This window comes from Chenopodium quinoa, unplaced genomic scaffold, assembly GCF_001683475.1.
Source record: "Chenopodium quinoa cultivar QQ74 unplaced genomic scaffold, ASM168347v1, whole genome shotgun sequence".
Classification (NCBI taxonomy): domain Eukaryota; kingdom Viridiplantae; phylum Streptophyta; class Magnoliopsida; order Caryophyllales; family Amaranthaceae; genus Chenopodium; species Chenopodium quinoa.
Window position 1 is genome coordinate 91104 of NW_018744693.1, and position 22359 is coordinate 113462.

Genomic DNA, 22359 nt, shown 5'->3' on the forward strand with positions numbered 1-22359 from the left:
CATTTATAGATGTCGGATGACTTTTATTATAAAAAATTGATTTATTTCCAAAAAAAATTATCGTATACTATTCAAGAATGCAATTTTCTTAGTTAATTTATCTCAATAGACAAGTATTGTAAGTATAAATATACGATGTAAGTTTCTAAAATAAGTTCAAAAGAACAAATTTTAAGCCTTATCCCTCAGCTAAATCCGTTCAAAGTATACTAGCAAATAGTTTGTCCTCTAAAAGTGAAAATATCAAACATCAAAAGTTTACAATAATAGTACTTCATATTATTCAATAATTATCTAAAAACAAAAAACATACCCTAAAGAAAAAAGGTTTAAAAGTGAAGCTTCATGTAAAAAAAACCTAAGAAAAAAAGTCTGATTTATGCTTTTAGGAATCAGCAACTGTACAAAAGAAAGCAGATGAACAACCGTGCAAACGTGACGTTTATTTTTAGAGGTGGGACCCACCTCGTCGCACCAAACGCCATCGAGAAGTGGATGGCCACACGTGCACACACACACTTGATTAAACCAACCTTTTCTTTTTCTTTTTCTTTTTCTTTTTCTTTTAATTCTTTTTATAATTGCCTCGGTAAAACAATCACTAATTAGCTACTAATTAAAAAGTGCAACTATACATAACTACCCCATTTATTTAGACTTAGGGATAAACTCTTATTAGTGGTCCATTTTTTGTTTGGACTAAATTACCCTTTCATAATTAGACTAATTACACGATTACTCGAATTATACTTCACTTGTAGTTAAAGGATTATGTTCTTTGTTAGAGAATCTAATGCAACTTGTTAGTTACTCCGTATCAGTATTCTTCATGCTTTTACTTGGTTGTTTGACTCATTCTTAATTTCGTTTAAGAACCACGAAATTAAACTAAGGAATCTTTGAATTATTGTTAAGTATCAATTTGATGTGAAACTAATAATGCATGATTCCGTGAGTAGTGAGTACTATTCAACATGCTAACTTAAGATTTGATATACTCATTATGAAATATAAACATCTATAAAACAAAATCCTTAAACATTATTTTTAATTTTCAGATGATACTAGTACTTCATCCATCATTTAAGGACATATTCTGATTTACTAATCTAAGCTGAAGTGAATTAAACCGAACTGATTGGAGTTGAACTGCATTGAACAGAGCTGAAATGAATTGTTAATGAGAGAGTGAAGGAAATTAGGAACTTAACTGATTGGAGCTGAACTGAACTGAAATAAAATGAAATTAAATTGAAGAGAACAAGCCTGACCTAATTATTACAGAAATTACCCTTAAATAAATTCGCCTATATAAACTTCTTTTTCTTTATGCATTGTAAAAGCCCAATGTACAATTCAAATGGTTTTTGTTGTTATGTTCACTTTAGGAACTTTCAATTTGCAATATGTCTAGAAAAGCAATAAATATATACCTCGCATTAAATTTAAATTTATATCCTCCTAAGATATATAAAATAGTTTGGTATCACATTGTTCTAACCTTTTACAAGTAAGATACTGAATTTGAAAGATTTAAAACTACTATGTATATAATTTAATTGTTTAAAAAAAAAAAAAAAAACTTGTATATAATTTAATTAATTGTTAGCAGCTTTGGAAGGATAAGCAAGCATCTACATGAAAATGACTCAAGTCAAGTGTGTATCTTCAAACTATGACAGATAAATAGTAGTATAATAATGCATCCCACTCTTAAGTGGAAATAGTCTATTAGTAATTTAGTATGGATCAACCATCATGTATAATTTATGCAATTAAAAATGTTCATACCTTTCTTTTTCTTTCTTTTGTTAAATTTTTAATTTACAACTTGCAAAGAAAAATAAAGAATAATAATACGTACTCTTACTAAAGCATTGCTTGGGTGAAGATTCATCTTATCGACATATATAGATGCATGCATAGTTGCATACTGAATACTGATGCATGGCTTGGGATGTATAGCGTAAACGTGAGGGTGGTGTACTGGTGTGTGACAAATTAAATTAAATTAAATTATAATTCTTTTACCTTTAAAATTGATATATATATCTACCTGATTTTCATTTATCAAAATTTATTAAAACTTAGGGTCTGTTCACGTTTACTTAATTTCATTTTAATTCAACTCCAATCAGTTCAGCTCTAATCAGTTCAGTTCAATTCAGTAATTTATTTTTCTTGAAACGAACTGAATTTATCTAAACTTAACTTAATTTAACATAACAAAACTTATCTTAATTTAATTGAACTTATCTTAACTTAACTGAACTTATTATTAGACATGAAATAAGTGGAAAAAGTAATATGACAAGCCCTTATTAGTCCTTTAGACGGTCTTTAGTTTGAAATGGTTAATATAAGTTAAATAGTGAAATAAAAGATAGTCTAAGGACCTGTTCATTTCACTTTAATTTCAGTTCAGCTCCAATCAGTTTAGTTTAGTCCTGTACAATTCAGCTCCTATTTTCTCTCATAAAATATTCATTTCAGCTCTATTTAGTTTAGTTTACTTCAGTTCAATAAATGTAAACAGAACCTTAAGTTCAAAAGTAAAGAATACTCTATACTTCGTATATAGTAGAGTTGTCTTTACCAAATAAAGAAATAAAGTGATTAATATACTAGCGAACATAATTGAATGTGAAATTATTATTATTTTTTTTTTTTTTTTTTTTTTGAGGAAGAATGTGAAATTACCTGAACTCCTATGTATTGCACGATTTAATTTTTTATTAAATGATCTATTATTCCAAATACATCTGCCTCATTGAAGTTTCGATAAGTATATACAAACTATTATTTGTAATGGATTGATCTATACATTCTTCTTAATTAGGCCCTGGCCCGTTCACTTCACCTTATTTTTATTGAATTAAAATTAATTTTTTGAACTGAAAATAATTTTACTGAACTGAAATTATTTTTGCTGAACAGAAAATTAATTTTATTGAACTAAAATTATCTTTGCCGAACTGAAATTATTTTTACTGATTTTCTAGTATATTTCTTTTTTATAGTTTCTGAATTCTACTGAACTGAAATTATTTTTACTAAAATTATTATTTTAAGGTGAAGTGAACAGGGCCTTAGGGTTTTACACGAATATGATCACATATACTACCTCTGTTACATAATATTTGCAACGATTTGACATAAAGTAGAGAAAAAAAAATGTTTAATCGTTACAAATAATATGTATCGGAGGTAGTATATAACCTCCTTAAATAGTTAAATTCACGTAGGTCATGGGAGAGAACTCACGTCACCTTGTTTTTTTTGTTTCGACAGATGATGATAACATCATAGTAGCCTCGTAGGCCAATTGAAGGTTGCTTCTTTGCCATTAATAAACGCATACTTAACCACCAATAGATACCTCTTTTTCCGCATAAATGTGCTAGTGACCAAGTCAGTGGCTTATTTGAAATAAATTATGCTCGTAATGAATAATTTACATCCATTTATAGATCTACCTTAGGTGTGTCTTATCAAAAAAAAAAAAAAAAAACTACCTTAGGTGTACTGCGTCATATAAATCTATTTTTCTCATCTGATATTAATTGTACATATTTTTTTAAAAACGAAGTAACTGAAATAATAACAAAGTGACGCTTATGAGATTGGTTACTCTCTGAAATTAATTGCATATTTAAAAAAAAATCATAAAACCTTACCATGTTACTCATAGAAGAAAAAACATGCATTTCATTTGTTTCATTGGAAATATTTCAGCCTATTATATTTTAGCTTGAAATCAATGAGTGATCGAGTGATAGCTTAAAGTTTTTCTTTTCGATTTAAAAATTTTATATGTAGACTTTATTTAAATTACATTGTAGGAAAAAAAATATATTATTTTGCCCATACTTGATGTTGTAAATACCAAATAAATTATGGTTCAACAATATCTACCATAAATGAGCTTTAATATTTTTAAGATGGTGGAATTTATAGTATTATTATCATATGCGGTGGAATGTGACAATGTGAAAAAAATAAAAATGAAAAGAGTAAAGGTAGAATAATAAGCCTATCATCTATCATGTGCATCTAATAATGGAGATAGACAACGGCAGTAATTTTTAATGCGCAAGTGTCATACACTCATACCCTTACATTTAATTCTATCTGTTTTTGTTTTCATTTTATTTTTGCTAAATTTATTTTATACTTCTTTCGTTTTTTAATACTTTCGATACTTTCTTAAAATGTAAATATCACAATACATGCAAGTATGCAACACACTATAAATGAAAAGTTATATTAGAGAAAGTATGTACTCCATAAATTATTTCCCTTAATTAAAGCACATGACCCGTTAAATTACACTCCTAACATCCACTCACCTCATTTTAAAGTGTATTATATCACGTGAACGGTAAACCCCACATTTCTAAAATACCGTGAAAAAATGTGTTTTGCAACTATTTAAAAACAAACGGAGGAAGTATATATATTTATACACAAATTCTTTTATGTAACGCTCAAGCAGTGTGACCAATCTCATAAGTGTTATTTCGTTATTATTATAATGATTATTTTATTATATGATTACTTTATTTTTTATAAGCGGTTACATAACATAGTCAGGCACATATAAAAATACAAGATGTACTAAGGGTCTGTACTCATTAACTGAACTTAATTGAACTGAACTGAGCTGAGCTGAACTGAACTGAACTGATTATTTTATAAGAGAAGGAAATTAATTAGGAGCTGAATTGAACTGAACTGAACTGAATTGAACTGAACTGAGCTGAGCTGAACTGAACTAAATTTCAACGTAAGAGAACATACTCTAATGTTGGTATTTATATTTATAATTTCCTCATTAAAAGCCATCACAAGGCACTTGTTGGCTTTTGGCAATGGTACACATGAAAATTAGACTCTAAATTAAGGGTATATTTGTCAATGCGAAGTTGATGATAGTAATAATTACAGAATCAGATGTAAAAATAGCTTTTAGAAGTAAACTTTAAAAAGCTTTGGATTTTCTGATAATAATTATAATAATAATCAAGTCATTGCCGTGTTTGACCCCAAAAGCCATTTAAGAGAGAATTCAGCAGCAGACATTCAGAAGCTTAGTTTTAGAGAGAGAAATTTGTTGAGAGAGAGAAAATTTCAGATTTTTAGAGATTTGGGATTTATTGTTCTTTAATTGGGGTTTTCTTATTTGTTTTATTTTTTTCTAAGTCAAAATCAACCCTAAATAACTTGTTTAAACTTCTTGTGTTAGTTTCTGAATCAAAGTTTTGATTTTGGATTCTGGGTTCTCTTCAGAATTTCATAAGATTTCTGGGTTTTTGTTTTTTTACTTTGTTAATCTGAATTTGATTGTGTATGTGATTTTCTAGAGAGAGAAAGTGTTAGTTTTTTTTAGAGAGAGAAAGAGATGAACAGAGGAGGAGATGGGGAGATGAATAGTGCTATGGAGACCGTCAGCGCAGCTGCTACTGCGATCGCTTCTGCTGAGTCTCGGGTCCCACCTTCTTCTGTTCAGGTAATTTCACCAATTTCATTTATTTATATTTACTTATATTTTGTTTGGAATATTTGTGAAATTTATCAAAATAAAAAGGGTAGTTTTCTTGATTTTGCTTAATCAAATGAAGTGGGTTTTGCTGTGTATTTAAGTTTGTGCTAGATTCAAGATCTGGGTCTTTTATATATGCTCAAAATTTATAAAATTTGAGATTCAAAATGTTGAATATGTGAATTGTAAGTGAGTTTTTGAAGTAGGTTTTGTTGGTTACTGTTTGATTGTTATGAAATGTTTAGAGAGTGAAACTTGTATTGTAAAATGATCTGAATTTGATTGATTGTTGCTGAACTTGTAAATAGAAGTCTGTTGTAGAATAGTCAAAGCTGAAATCCGAAATCGCCTTTGCTCCTAACAAAGATTGATATTAATAATTGGAGGCAGCATGAGACCATGTGTTTGTATCATAGATAAGTTTCATAGGAGTAGTAATAAAAGAAACTTAGTCTAATTAGCAAGTTACGCGAATACTTCAGTGTGTAAACACGAATCGTGAGACTCCTTGATGATTTGGTGTTGTGAATGGTAATAATATTATGATGGTATAGTGTATTAGTATGGTGACTGGTGGGTAAAATGGCTATAGAACATATCGGGACATTGAGGACTTGATATATGCAAAATGTTGATTGTTGGAGTCTGTATAAGGTAGGTTGAGTAAGGATGATAAAGAGATGTTCAATAGTCTTCTCTGTATCTCACCACCTGATCTGTTTTCTTTTGTTTCGAGTGTAGCCGAGTAGTATCCAGGAAATTTTGACATTTTGTCTCTCATGTCCTCATGTGATATACATTTGTGACTATATGGTGCCTTTGTGGCAATCCCTGAACTTGAGTAATACTTGCAAGGATATATGTCTTGATGCCTGCTTGACCCTCCAAGGTTATGATTCAATGATTCTTATTAACTATTAAGCATATCTCGTTGATTTGTTTTACAAGTATACAACATATTGCAAGGCTCTTTCCTTTCACATAAAGATAAAACCCTTATACACATCTTAGGCTAATTATTGTCAAATTGTTTAAGCAAGCTACATCTTTTCTGGTGATATTTATCCCCAAAACTGACAATCTGATGTAATACTTTTATCATAAATATGCTCATATTGTAAAATTTTTTGATGGTTGATGAGGATGCGATTTATAAAAGATAAAAGAAAAAAGGTATGTGTATGTGGTGTGCTTATTCACGAATCCTCCTATGTAATTTATTGGAAGTTTAAGAATAAGATTACTTTGTATGTCAGTTTGCTCATAGTGTGGTGACTGCTAAACTTGCGCAACTATGTGGACTGTGGTTACATATGATAGTTTGGTCTCTGGTCTTTGATAGTTTGTCTATTACATATGATTCTCTTACTTGCAGAAACGAAGGTGGAGTGGCTGTTTGAGCACATATTGGTGTTTTGGTTCCCAAAAGAATAGCAAAAAATTCGGACATGCTGTCCTTGTCCCTGAGCCAACACCACAAGGAAATGGAGTTGCTGCATCTACATCTGAACATTCAACTCAACCATCTGCCATAAGAATGCCTTTTGTTGCTCCTCCCTCATCTCCTGCATCATTTCTTCCTTCAGAACCACAATCAGCATTACATTCTCCTGCAACCTCTGTAGGTCTTAACTCTCACTCTCCTAATTTGTACTCTCCGCCTAGTGGACCCCGCTCTATTTTTGCCATTGGCCCATATGCCCATGAGACACAATTAGTCACTCCTCCTGTCTTCTCGACATACACTACCGAACCTTCCACGGCCCCTTTCACTCCGCCTCCTGAGTCAGTTCATCTGACAACTCCTTCCTCTCCTGAGGTGCCGTTTGCTCAACTTCTTGATCCCATTCACCGATATGGTGATGCATGTCATAGGTTCCCTCCATCACATTATGATTTTCAATCCTATCTTCTTCATCCTGGAAGCCCTGTGGGCCCTCTTATTTCACCTGGTTCTGCTGTCTCAGGATCAGGCACATCCTCACCCTTTCCTGACCCCTACTTCCCTGATATACGATATGGAGTCCCTCAGAAGCTGCTAACCCTTGAAGTGGGGCCCATGCGTGAATGGAGTTCACAGCAAGCATCTGGTTCTGTGACTCCAGATGCCGTCCAGCCCCAGTCTCGAGACAACATCCTTTTGGATCGACAAGATTCTGTGCTTTCATCGCTTCCAAATATACCCAATGGACACAGAAACAACGATTATCTCATTGATCATCGTGTCTCTTTTGAGCTTACATCCGAAGATGTGGTGAGGTGTGTGGAAAAGAAGCCCACAGCGTTGCCTAAAGCACTGCAGCACGCCGATGACAGAAATTACAATACTAACAACTCAGTTGATGACTGTACTAGTGCTGGAACTTCTGAGAAGGGGCAGACAAATTTCGAGGAGGGACAGAGGCATCATAAGCAGCGTGCTGCCTCTCTCGGTTCAATTAAGGAATTCAATTTCGACCATGTAAATGGTTTGGATTCAGATAAACCATGTATCAACTCGAACTGGTGGGCCAATGAAAAGGTTATAGGCAAAGAAGAAGCTCCCTGCCAAAACTGGTCCTTTTTTCCGGTGATGCAGTCGGGTGTCAGCTAGCAGATGTAAGTATGTTGGGTGGTCCAAACCCTGCTTCCAATGTACTCACACACACACAAACACACACAACACATGAAACACATTAATTTGTTGGTCCCTTAACGAAAGTTATCGGGTGTAGTTCGATGCTGACTTCAGATAGATGGATCCATTAGGATTACTGTGATTTCCTTTTTGATCCTTTTTGAAGTAGATTGAATCTTAAGGGATGGAGATGGGCAATGTTTTGTTAGGAATAGGGTATGGATAATACAGTATTTTTACTTCTATCAGAAGAACTAACCCTTTAGTCCATAGTCCTTTAGGCCTTGTTTGTCTGTATGCATTTTGGAATGTATAATACATATAGTGGCAGTTAGCAATGCTAGTACAGATTTTTAAAAACTCTCTTTCTTGGTAATTTCTCTCTTTTCAGGTCCAATTCTCTTCTTGGTTAGGTTTTGGTTGTTCCGTGGCACCCACGTGGAACCCACGTGGATGCTGCTTCATGCTTCACCCTAACGGAAGGACCTGTTGATAACTGATCCGATTGATTATAAACCCAACCAAGACTCGTCAATGAATCATCGATTTAAACACTAAGTTGAAACTTGGAAACTGTATTCGTCTGACCTAAATCAAACCCGAACCCAGCCTTGAGCTCACTAATACTATTGTAAAATTGCACGTAGCCCGTCCTTCGAACCCGACTTGGCTAAAAGTTTATTTGTGCAAAACTGCAAAAGGGTTCAAATCTGAAGTATTAGATTGATTGACTATGACCTATTTGACATGATTACGGTGGATAAATTACAAATATATTCTTTTTGACAAATATATTTGCCATTAATAAAAAGCGTGACAATTTTTATTTGTGCTAATTTGATTAATTGTATTTATTGACCCTTAATCGTTCGTTGATCACTCCTCAATCCTCATGCAACAAAAGGGATTCTTTCCCATCTATTTTTATACGAGTATCTTCTAATTTTTTAAATTGTGATATCTTTCGTTACACACAATTAAAAATCAAAAGTTGCTTAACATTAGAGGTTTAATTTTGTTCTAAATCTTAGAAAAATAAAAAGAAGGTAAAAATAAGAAACAAAAAACGGAAGGAAATCTCATAAATTTGTCAAAGGAGTGATTTTGAGTCTTGATATAGAATCAAAATTTGACTAGAGACCTTTATTACAGGGATTTCATTACATGATTTTATTACATAAAATTAAGAAAGTAAAAAAAAATTTGTCTACTTTTATTTAAATTAACTAAGGATTTGCTGTGATATCTTAAGGATATATATGTTTTTTTTGAGGAAATATCTTAAGGATATATAATTTCCCAAAATAAATCTCTTCCCAAAATAATTTTTTGATACTCTTCTATTTTATAAATCTGTGTTTCATAAATCTGTGTTTGGTTATTGTGTATAAAAACTCATACAAGATGTTTGCTCCCTAATTTCTTTAAATTTTGCAACAAAATCCACCTTCTCTTTATGCAACTTTGTAATCACAACTTCAGTTCAGGTATGCTCTAAACTTATACCAGTATTTAATTTAAATTGATTTCTGTATATTAATTTAATCGTTGTTTTTACAACAATTTGATATTCATTCATAAAGTTTCAATCTTTAATGGATAATATTCCATGTGCTTATTCAATGCCTAGTCTCAATGATCACTCTATTCTATCAATTATGAATACTTGAGTTATTATGAATTCCAGCCAAGTCTCTAGTTCATATCTATGTAAAGTTTTATAAAAGCAGAGGGAGTAATATTTTTGTTACCTCGATTGTTGTTGTGTAAGGTGTCAATCTGGACGTTCAGGTCGGATTTAATTTAAAACTTGAGTCATGCTAAATTATCATGTCCATGCTAGTCGAAATCTGAATTAGCTATTTTTCGAGTCGGATTTGGATCGAATCGGTCGAGTCAAGTTATGACATCTCCTAATGTTCAATACATATTGGTTTAATGGTTAGCCAACTAGTGTATTGATCTTTTGCTGGCTAATTATTCAAATTTCGGTTTCATTATCAATTGAAACAAATTAATTTTCAATTACATATAAACAACTTGTTTTTGTTATAGTTAAATTGAATTTAACTAAATTGATTGACATAGGAGTAATTTCAATTAATGGAAGAAGAGAGGATGTCAAGCACAATGACTAAAGCAGAAGCCTCAGATTCAAACAGCTCCAATTCTCAACCAAAAAGGCCCAACACTGTTAATAGGCCCAACACTGTTGATAGGCCCAACAGGCAACATGGTGGCTCTTCTAAATACAAGGGTGTTGTATATCAACAAAATGGTCATTGGGGAGCACAAATCTATGCCAACCACCACAGGATTTGGTTGGGCACCTTCAAAACCGAGGCGACTGCCGCTGCTGCCTATGATAGCGCCGCCATTAAGCTACGACACGGGAACTCCGGTGATGCCCATCGAAACTTCCCATGGACTGCTCTTACTATATATGAGCCCAATTTTCAAGCCCACTATAGTACTGATCAAGTGCTAAACATGATCAAAGATGGGTCTTACCAAACTAAATTTGGTGAGTATTTGTCATCCATTTCCCAAGTGAGCAATGTCCAAACAAGTAATAATCATAATAGCATGAACAAGCAAGAAGGGTACTATTGTCAAGAACTCTTTAGGAAGGAATTGACCCCAAGCGACGTTGGAAAGCTCAATAGGCTTGTTATTCCAAAAAGGTACGCTATAAAGTATTTTCCCGTTAAAGATAATAATGGGAGGAAATTTGGTGTATGTGAAGGTGAAGAAGAGGGCGGCGATCAAGGAGGAGACATGGAGTTGATATTCTATGACAATACAATGAAGAGTTGGAATTTTCGGTATTGTTATTGGAAGAGTAGCCAAAGTTTTGTGTTTACTAGAGGGTGGAACAAGTTTGTAAGGGTGAAGGAATTAGAGGCTAAAGATATTGTGACTTTTTATACGTGTGAGTTTAGAGAAAATGAGGCTAATGATGTGAAGAAATTTTGGATGATTGAGGTTGTGAAATGTAACAAAGAAAATGTTGAAAATGTAGCAAAGAATAATAATGTAGTTGACAAGGAGAAAGGAATTTTGCATGGAAGTGAGTTATCATTGGTTCAAGGCGAAGCAGTTGAGACCAAGAAAAATAAGGGGTTGAAGTTATTTGGTGTTCAACTTGTGCCTGCTAGTTGTGATGAAGATACTAGTAACCAATAATATTTGCATCCATTTCCTTTCTTCTTAGTTCTAATATCTTGTAATTTCGATCTCTACATTGGGTTTTGATATATGATAATTGTTCGGTCGTGACACTTCTTTCGTTGGAGTATTTTTCATTAATCATATTTATACAGATCATACTTCATTAATCATATTTATACATATGCAAGTTATTAGGAAACCTAATGAGATCAATAGTAAAATTTACAAAATATTATCCTTAACCTTAACCTTACGATAAAAATTGTATATTCTATCAATAAAGTTGCTTCATTTGTGAAGTTTAGTGGGACTTGGATGTTCCCAATTTCATGCTAACCAAAAAGGCTAGTAACATTATTTTCTTTTTCCTCCTCATCACTTACACTCCCTCTCGCAAATATTTCAACCCCCCCTTAGTGAACCACCGCAAACCATTGACGATTCGATATCCCCTTGCTACCCTCCTAACCCGACTCATCCCTCATTTCTCTTCACTTTGCCTTCCTCTCTTCGTACCAATCCAAGACTAATGTTGTTTTTATTGCTGTTAAACCAACACAATGCAAATAACATCGTAACATTCGTAAGGATACTTAAGCAATTGTATTGTTAACCATGATTAGAAATTAAACCACTTGTACTATCTTTTGTAAATATTATGTGCAACTTTAGGGTATTATTTGTGATTTGTGAGATACTTCGTATAACATATTCTAAAATTGCATATAACATTTAACGGATATACGGAGTAGTATTTTTATTTCTAGAGGGCGTAAACTGAAAAGCGCAAAATACGGAGTACGATTTAATCCAACTTTGTGATTAGACCGCCTACAATCTACATTGTCTTCTCCGAAAGTCCGAAGTCAAACTTTCAACTGAAGTTTACACTCTCTTCTCTACTGGAACTCAAGTAACCAAAGCTACCACCTAAGCTTCTCAATGAATTCTTCAATTGAATCTCAAAATCCCAAATCTGAATCAACTATTGTAACCCTAAATGTTGGTGGTGAACTCTTTCAAACCACCCAAAAAACCCTAACCCTAGCTGGCCCCAATTCCTTCCTTTCTACCATTTCCTCTTCTTCAAATTCAAATTCAGATGTACCCTTTATCGATCGAGACCCTCAATTGTTCTCAATCTTTCTCTCTCTCCTTAGAACTGGAATTCTTCCCTTAAAATCCAAGAATTTTCATTTTCATGACCTAATTTCCGAATCCCAATTTTATGGGATTGAGCCAATTTTAATCAATTCTCTCTCCAACCCATCTCAATTCAACCCATTAATTCTCCAGAAATCGTTGCTTCTTCCTTTAAATGGTAGAGATTCAATTTCTGCTATCTCTACGACGTCAGTTGGCTCTGTTCATGTTGCTCATGGTAGTAAAATCACTTCCTTTGACTGGTCTTTGAGTAGAAAGTCAACGATTTTGACTGAATTTGTTGCAGTCGATTCATTATTGGCAGTTGCCCCTGATGTAGTAGCTGCTGGTGCCACTGATTTTTGTGGGTTGCAAATAATTGATCTTGAAAAGGGTTTTGTGAGGCAGTGTTTGAATTGGGAGAATTCAACTAGGTCTAGTTCAAATGTTCAGGCCATTGGTTCATCCAATGAGCACTTGTTTACTAGTTTCGAATCGAGTCGAAGGAACTCGAATGCTATTGTGGTTTATGATCTCTTGGGTGATTTTAGGCCTGTTTTCGAGATTGCTCGAAATGAGATATATGGTGCTGATTTTGATTCTTCTACTATACCAGCGACAAAATTAAGTTGGGTTTCAAGTTATAATATGTTAATGGCATCTGGTTCTCATAGTGGACCAACAGGTGTAGTAGGTTGTATAAAATTGTGGGATGTTAGGTCTGGTAATGTGGTGTGGGAAATGAAGGAGAAAGTAGATTGCTTTGCTGATGTCGCGGTTTCAAGTTCTTTGCCATGTATGTTTAAAGTTGGTACCAATTCTGGTGAAGTTTTCTTCCTAGATTTGAGAAATCTTGGTTCTGAAAGTGAATGGGTTTGTTTAGGAAATCTAACGAAGTTGATTAATTCGAAAAAAGAGGGATTAGGATGTAAAGTTGAATGTCATGGGAGTGATGTATTTGTAAGTAAAGGTGGAGATATAGAATTATGGTCTGAGGTATTGGTTGATTCTTCATTAAGTGGTGAAAATGTGTTGGATGGTAGAGTTTTTAGGAGGACTTTGATGGGAAGAGCTAAGGATATGGGAGGTGACAAAATTACCAATTTGAGATTTGGTGGGAACAAGATGTTTGCCACAAGGAAGGATCAGCAGCTTGTTGAAGTTTGGCAAGGCGCTACCGAAGGATTGTGATTGTGAACCATGACAATCTTTTAGTAATCCTTTCACTTGGATACTACTATACTAGTCCTTGATTTTTGAAATAGATATTCTCTTACTTGAATGTAACATTAGCTCTTTGTAATTCTTGTTTAATTGTAAATGCATGTTGTATTCTGTTATTCTTGTACTTCTAGTGAATGAAATAGATTGGCAAGAGGTAATTCTTCATCATTTTCTTTTGTATGATATTATGTGAATCAATGATGATCTATGATAAATGTTTGGGGTTATTTGTTCATGGTAGTGTAGTCGATTAGAAACGATTAATTAGGTGCATCTTTAACAGGTTTTCATATAATTATGCTGCTATACTTGTTGAACTGTTTGCAAAAATGTTGGTGATGCTGATGAAGGTTGAATGTAAACAGTTTTGTTTTTGCAATGTAACCGCCTTTAGCTTTAGCTACAATATACTCCCATGACTACGCTAGCAGCTCAGATCACTTCGTCCAGCTTACTTGTATTACCATTTACCACCGATGAGCTTTGTCAGTTACCTTGCTCTCCTTAAACCCTAGCAGTAGCACCCATCCAAGGAGGGTTCTACGTATCAGCCACGGAACCACTTTCAACATATTCAGTTATTCACACCAGACAGCAGCTATTGGCATTCGGATGGAGTACCTATACTTCAGGGCTATGTTGTGAATTTCAATTTGATTGGGGTCACCAATTTTAATGTACAAAATTTAGGGACTAACAATAAGACTTTTAAATATAAAAAAAAGGGAAATATGTTGCTCAGTTACAGAATTTCTTAATTTGTTCTACCTCTTGCTAAGTTTAGCACAAGGATAAAGGATTTACGGTGTCCTCAAAAAAAATAAAGGATTTACGGAGTATTTACAATGGAAGATGATTGAAAATTCAATCCACATCCGATACGATATTGTAGGATATCTGATCCTATGCTATTTCGGATCAGATATCGAATTTTGAATATCAATTTATGGATTTTCAAATATCCAAAATATTTTGGATTTTGGATAATGGATATTAGATCCAAATAATTAAGATTTTTTCCTAAAAAAAAAAAATAATCAAGAATTTGGGTACAACGTAATATTTTACATTTTCTTTACTAAAATTCAAAATTATTATACAATAATATTGGATATAATTTTCAAACTTCGGATATTGAAACCTTTCGGATCGAATTCGGATATTGGATATCGGACATTTATTGGATCCGATTCGTGCTCACCCCATGAGAATATTGTCTACAAAAACTTTTGTATACATCCGGTTTACACTAATATTAGTGTACATCGAGCAGTATAAGGGTAACTTTTAGCTAATTTTAGGGTAACTTTTTGTCTTTTTTTGGGTAACTTTAAACATAATACAATTTTTATATAAATCAACAACAAGAAAAGTTTTATAAAGGTAATTTAATTACATTCAATCACTAATAATTGATTTTTAGTCATTTAAAATTTGATTCTTTACTAATAAAGCGTAGATAATTTTTATTTGAATTGGGTTACTTTAACTCATATTGGGGCAACTTTTATTCATTTCAGAGGTAACTTTTAATCACTTTAGGTTATCTTTATAATGGATGTACAATAATTATTGTACACCCGATTTTTTTAAAAGTTTGTGTATTGTCTATGATCAAAGCAGAGTTTTCGGATTGCGAAAAAAAAAAAAAAAAAAAAAGAAAGCTTCAAATCCATACAATTCTAACTCTCACCAATAAAGGCCCAAAGTGTTAAAAGGCCTAACGAGATAAGTTTGCAAGGATTAAGAAATTAGAGGCTGGTCTATAAACTATAATGTTGAAGATTGATGTTGTAAAATACGGAGTACTGAAATGTAATGTGGTTTATCGGACTCCCAACCCATGAAAGCATCAATCCATGGGGATCCATAGAGAGTAGAGACAAGAAAGACAAGGGGTTTAATTACTTTACTCAAGTGTTCAATTAGTGCCTACTAAGTACTAACCGTGATGAAAACATATAGACAACAGTAATTTACGAGTTAGCTTCACATCGATCCTTTATCGAGAATTAAATTGAAAAGAAAAAAAATAGTCTAACCATTTAATAGATTTTTAATAACAAAAAATAGTGCAATCCAACTTAGTTACATTAAAAATATCAAAAAATTTCACGAGACTAAAATGAAGTATATGTGTTGTCGTATATTATCCAACAAATAGTTGCAGCAATCTCCTATAATATTACGCAACCGAATCTCGATTGGATGAGTTAATTTAATGGCCATGGGCCCTTGTAACTTAATGAGCTTATCAGCTACATCATTTATAATAATTAAAAGAATTTGATATGGACATGTTGTTGTATGAAGTTGGATTTGGGGTTGCATTTATTACACATATCATGGTTAAGGTCTTACGCCCGTTTGATTTGCCTGCCGTGATCGAGAAGACAATATAACTAGTGCGGCATGTGCTATATATTGATATTCATTTTCTGCTTACAACCCATCACCTTATATATTTTTAATTTTACTAGGGCAGTCAACGCGCGCGTTGCGTGGGGAATGGCTAGCCTTTGCAACTTAATTTTACTTGTCTTGTATTTGCACTTCACATGGAGGAATAAAAGACTGGCAAAGGAATATACTACCTCTGGTTCAATTTACTCGCATCAAAGAAATATTTTATGTCTCACAAATAATACCCCTTTATTGCGAGTACATTGAACCGGAAGTAGTATTTCTATTGCTTATGCATTGTTTGTTTGTAGTCGTGCTAAGTTGAATGTTATGTGTGAAATATCTCGTATGTTGAAAAAAATCTTTATTTTACTATTTGTATACGGTGATTCTTTAATTGAAATACTATGTAGAGTCATTGTAGAATATAATTCTTAGGTTTTTCAATGATAATGCAGAAAAGGAACAAATGTCAGAATTGTTGTTTGTTTATTTTTGCAGTGTTGATATTAGCATTACTTAATTGTGATGGTACAACACGAAATAGAGAAAGAATCATCAATGATAAAACTGAAACGACCAATTCCTAATCCACCACAGAGGCTAGCAATATTAAACAACCGCTATATATTGGTATTGTCAATTTTTTTTGGCCACAATTTGATTTGGGAATTTTGGGAAGGTGGTGAACAAAGAGATGGAGCCATGGAGAGGAGGAGAGAAAGTTCAAATGTATAAGGAAATGTAGACGAGTAAGAACAATTTAAAGTTGGACCATTGGAGTACAAAATTACAAATAAAAGTACAAAGGTAAAACACATTTTGAAGGGTAAATAGGGGTACAAAGGTAAAATAATATTTTGAAGGGTATAAAAGTCCGTGCACTATTCATAAGAACAACTTTCTACTTTTTTATAAGGTAGGGATATCCCTTCTTGTTCAATCATATACGTAGTATCATCAATTTATCTATTACCAATCACCATTGTCTATGTTTTATTTATTTTTATTTTTTTCCCTTTTCTTATAGAAATCAAATACATATGGCGTATTTGAATATATTGCCTCCGTTTCTTATTATGTGCAACAAGGAGTATTATTTGTGATATAAAAAGTTTCTTTGTTACACATTATAAGAAACGAAGGTAGTAGATTGGAGACTCTATTAAAGTAGGTCACCAAACACATTTACATTTGTATCCTTGGTAATAAACTATTTGTTCACAAAAGTTTTGCCATTTATATACTCTATAGCTAAGATAATTATTTTTTAACAATCAATTAAACTATAGACATGATACAACCTCACTCATTTTTCTTTTAAATTGAATCAAGACATAATATGAAACATAATTACAGTTGTACCGTTATACACTGTACTCTTGACACAGCCAATTGTACAATACACAACCAAGCTCAAGCAAAGCTTGGTAGCTTGGTGGAGTTGATGGGGGAAGCTCATCTTATGACGTTTAACTACAAAATGCTTAGGAGTAGGGGGATTTCCTTACCTTCCTCCTCTAGTCTCAAGTGTCAACCTACGAGCTAGAATTAACTAAACCTGTAAGAATTATCAGTACAGTAGTCTTTCATCTTACCTTAAAAAAAATGTCATGCCCTCATAAATTATATATCGTATTGATGATACTCGTATATTGCCTTGTCCTATGTCACATGGAATTATGGACTTTGATGTCTATGCATTATACAAGTATATTATTGTAATAGTAGCTGTCAAAATGAAACAATTGTAAGTGGACATTTAGTAATTAGCCTCTTTATTTGTTGCACTAAAGTTTGAAACTTATTATTAATAGGGCTGATTACAACTAGGCAGACAATATTTTGTACTTTCTTTCAGATAAAAATCCAAGTAATTTTAGTATTCAAAGCATGGGCCTCTTATGTTGGACTTGACAATGGGTCTATATTTGTATGATTTAAGTTACCATCTAGGGCCCATCGGCCTCTACTTCGACAATATCGATAAATCACTTTATTTATCTTTTAGGTAGCCAAGCTATTATGTTTGCTTTACTGTATTATATTTGTTTTTTTTTTTTTTTATGTATTATCTCCGTTTCTTATAATGAATGATACAAAGTATACTAAATTGACATATTCGAGGGAAAAAATAACTACGTAGTAAAAGAATTAGAAAAAGACATAAATCTATACTCCATATTTATTTATTACAATATGTGATATCTAAATTCTAAAATGATTGAATACATCTTACAAACACAACAAACCAATCAATTAAAAGACATATTCCATGATAAGGAATTGTTATTGCCAAAAATTGATAAATAAAAGATACGTTGATCACAATAACTATTGATATAATTATTCACTTAAAAATAAAAAATGATTACAAACAAAATAAATGAGGTGAGATTAAATCGAATATCATTCCCTTAAAATATTGATATCCCCTGACAAATGCCATAAGTTGTGATGATGAATGATAATGATTAGTATGATTTTCAACAATATTGATTTTCTTGTCAAAAAAAGAAAAAAAAAAAAAACAATATTGATTTTATTTTTATTTTTATGGTTTATGTCTTTTTTATGTGGGGCTCATTAAATTGAGTGACTGAGACTATGAAGCATCATTTCTTAGGTATGAGTATGAATGTGTGATCATAGCTCAAAATGTCTTCAAGATATTTGCTTTGTGATTAATGTCTTGTTTTGGTAAAATATAGAGTACTATAACATTATTCAAGTAAGTGATTATTAGAATCATGAGAGTCAGTTTTGGATAGGGGTTTTTAGTAAGTTTAATTTCAAAGTTTGTACCACATACGGAAGGCGTGCTCGAACTACAAATGTTACCGTGTAAGAAAAGATCAAAGACAAAGTATTAATAGCTATATATTCATGTGAATTAGTATATGTCGTATAGCTAAATGTAACTAGGTCAATAGTTGTTATTTGTAGGGTTGCGAGTTTAGATGACTTAATGGAAATGATACAATTGTAAGCAACTTACGAACAAGTTAGATTAATACGTAGTATAAAACTAAAAAGCTAGATTAAAACCCGTGAATCGGAACAACATTATTCACACATCAAAGGGAGAAAAGGGAGAGAAAAAAAGGGCTATTAACCTACGTTGAAGCTAAGATTTTGGAAGTCAAAAATAAGTTGAAATCAAAAGAACATGCACTATTTAATTAGGAGCTGCCTTAATAATAATGAAATACTGTTGAGACAAAGGGGCTTGACTCACTTGAGTGATTGATCATTATACAACAAGTATAATTCAAGGCCTTGCACTGAAATAAAGTTTTATTACTATATATTTTCATGGGCGGTCCAACCAACTATCACCCAACTTAGGCCGTTTTAATTTAATTGCCCACTTATTCTAGTTACGAAGACAATACATGTAAGTTTTACTATAAATAAGTAATATTACTAGTAAATTTAATAGCATTGACATTTTAGTGCCGACTTTTGCACCGAAATATTTAACTTAAAAGAATTTGCCGACTTAGGTTGTCTTGTTTTCAATATGTGAAAAATTTGTTGATTTCACTAATATTGATCAATCTATATTATGTAGTAGGGAGCAATAAATAGCATGTTTAAGCAATATCACATGATTCACTTTTTGTTTTAGGGTAATGCTATATGTAGTACTTAGGGCTGCTTATTAACATTTGATATACTTAATTTTTTAGTTTAAGTTGAGAATTTATTGACAATTCACGAGTAAATCGGTGTAATAAATGTTTATTCATTGTCTTTTATTTCCATTTTAGCTTCTTATATGCAGCCCTAATCTTTTTCCTTTATTTTATATAGGTATTCTGATCATTTTTTTTTATTTTAAATATTATAAGGTTAAGCATTGAAACATGTACATATATCTGACACCTAATAATTAACAAAATTTCGGTATCAACAATCATATATAAAGTATTATATATTATCTTATACGTAGTATAAAAAAGAATAATGGACATATAATGCAAAAAAATAAATATAATACTAAGATAAAATCATGAATTATATATATAAATATTAAAAATTAAAAATTTATATAATAACTCAGCATAAAAATTGTCAAGCCTAATAAAACTAGGTTGATCACTAATAATAATCATTTCTCATTACCAAATTATTATGTGTCTTGCCAAATAATTTAAGCAATAGTATAACAAATCCATTGAATAAATAGATTTCATGAAATAAATTTCTTTTGGCTTTTGTGATCAAGGTTTAGTAATTTAGATGGAACAAAACGTACATATTATAAAATTACAAGGATTAATATTCAAAGACAATAAGAAATTAAAATCATTTTAGAATTAATAGAAATTGGTAAATATGTTAACAAAATCAAGTTGAGTTTGCATTTTCATGAATGAATGGTACTCGTGCTCGGAGTGCAAATCATGAGAAAGAAAGGGATTAAAGAAGGGGAAGGGGGGTATATACTTAATACTTAAGTAATTCCATCGAAAAACGTCTAGTCAATAAAATGAATAGTGTAGAGTATTAATAAAATGTTCGAAACTGAAAAATTATATGCAATTCCTATCAATTTTGATTTTTAAGTGTTACAATTACAAAATTATCAAATTATCGTAAGATAGATCGATCATGAAACATTTAAAAAGACTGTCTCTTTTTAATGCATGATTGCATTTTTGTTTCATGATCACGCCACAACATGAAATTTTTTTACTTGGAATTGTTGGAAATGAATGAAATGGCTGACCAAACAAGGCCAACCTACACATAAACAGCAGCGCCAATTGCCCTATTTATTTTACTTTGTGTTTTAGGTACTTATAAATTTCAAAATAATATTGACATACATGAAGATTTATAAAACATGTTTGTACACTATATTTGAATCTATGTATACTAATTTATTTTTACGACTAATTTTAATAATTCACAGAGAACCTTCAAGCAACATAGCATACAGAGTTAGGTTAGGACGACCATGAAGTCATTATCATTATTCTCACTTACAATTGCTTACCGAACGAGCCATTTAATGAACTTGGGCAGAGTATTATTTTACTTAATTTATTATCATATAAATAGGAAAAGAAAAAAAAAAAAAGGATTTGGTAACCGTATTTGAATTGAAAATTAGACAAAAAAAAAAACAAAAAAAAAAAACCTAATTTAAGTGCAAAGCCTAAATTAAAGATGATAGGTTTAGACTTTAGAGCATATCGATCTAATTCTAAAGCTCTAGCCAATTTTATTTTCCATGATAATTTAATATAAGGACTAAGGAGTATAAGCATATTACATTTCTTTTCTTACAAAATTAACTTATTAATAAAAAGTTATCCGACATCTACAAATAAAATCTAAATTCCAAAATACATAAATTTGAATCAAATAAACGTTTCTTTCTTCAAAAGCTAAGATCGTTGAAAATATCTTACATTGTTATATATCCTTCGCACAAAATGTAGCCTTTTCGGAGAGACGGTCTAACAATTTGTTATAACTGTAAGGATAATTATTGCTAGTATATGATTCGCTTGAACGCATTTGAGAATTTGACAATCATTGCGATCCAAACAAATATTTACCAATGAACTAATAATATATGGGGAAAAGGATGATTACTATTTTGATTAGCCCTAACACATAAATAAACCCTCACGAAAAACTAACAACTTTAGTATAGGCAGGCGAATGAAGATCAACACTACTCATGTAGATTTATTGAAACCTAATTAAGATGCAACGGTAGAGAAAATCAAGATTAAAAGGTCGGAAATATTCTAATATTTGAAGAAATTGTACTATTTTCTACCTAAATGGTCAAAATATTGGCCTTGTTTGGCAATTGGTTGTCGGCTGGTTTGATTGGTTGGTTTAACTGACTGTTTATATTGCCTTTTTTGTTGGCTGTTTGACTTTTTATTAGTCTAAAAACATGTTTGGTAAAATTGGTTGTTGGATGTTATTAGTAACTTAGGTAGCCAAAGCTACTCCAAGTAGCTTTTTCATTTTGGCTTAAAAACTAGCTTTTTAGCTGTCTAAAAAATCCATTTACTAAATACGAATTTTGGATGTTTGACTGAATGAAAAAGCCAATAAAAAAGACAATGAAAAGCCATTTACCAAACAAGCCCAATAAACCCTAGAAGAGAAGAGAGGGGAGAGGAGGAGACTGCTATGTTATTTGATTTAGGATTTGTTCACATTTACTGAATTAAAGTGAGATGAAATGAATATTTTATAGGAGAAGGAAATTAAAAGCGGAACTGAA

The 22359-nt window shown here is 32.0% G+C and overlaps 3 protein-coding genes across 3 annotated transcripts; all 3 read left to right on the forward strand.

The window, feature by feature from the left end:
* Positions 1–5039: 5039 nt before the first annotated feature.
* LOC110702410 (protein transport protein SEC31-like) lies at positions 5040–8519 on the forward strand. Its single transcript, XM_021880112.1, has 2 exons — positions 5040–5509; positions 6918–8519. The coding sequence occupies exons 1-2, from the start codon at positions 5402–5404 to the stop codon at positions 8133–8135; spliced, it is 1326 nt and encodes a 441-aa protein (XP_021735804.1). The 5' UTR covers positions 5040–5401; the 3' UTR covers positions 8136–8519.
* Positions 8520–10000: 1481 nt separating this feature from the next.
* On the forward strand, positions 10001–11345 carry LOC110702259 (AP2/ERF and B3 domain-containing transcription factor At1g50680-like). Its single transcript, XM_021879966.1, has one exon. The coding sequence runs from the start codon at positions 10263–10265 to the stop codon at positions 11343–11345; it is 1083 nt and encodes a 360-aa protein (XP_021735658.1). The 5' UTR covers positions 10001–10262.
* Positions 11346–12117: 772 nt separating this feature from the next.
* LOC110702411 (BTB/POZ domain-containing protein At5g41330-like) lies at positions 12118–13924 on the forward strand. The gene has a single exon (XM_021880113.1). It carries the CDS (start codon positions 12273–12275, stop codon positions 13662–13664), a length of 1392 nt encoding a protein of 463 aa, XP_021735805.1. The 5' UTR covers positions 12118–12272; the 3' UTR covers positions 13665–13924.
* Positions 13925–22359: the final 8435 nt, after the last annotated feature.

Bases quoted from the DNA above. Each gene is read 5' to 3' on its own strand.
- LOC110702410 (XM_021880112.1), top strand. From the start codon at position 5,402: ATGAACAGAGGAGGAGATGGGGAGATGAATAGTGCTATGGAGACCGTC. The intron at 5,510-6,917 runs GTAATTTCACCA...TCTTACTTGCAG, and splicing joins TCCCACCTTCTTCTGTTCAG to AAACGAAGGTGGAGTGGCTG.
- LOC110702259 (XM_021879966.1), top strand. From the start codon at position 10,263: ATGGAAGAAGAGAGGATGTCAAGCACAATGACTAAAGCAGAAGCCTCA.
- LOC110702411 (XM_021880113.1), top strand. From the start codon at position 12,273: ATGAATTCTTCAATTGAATCTCAAAATCCCAAATCTGAATCAACTATT.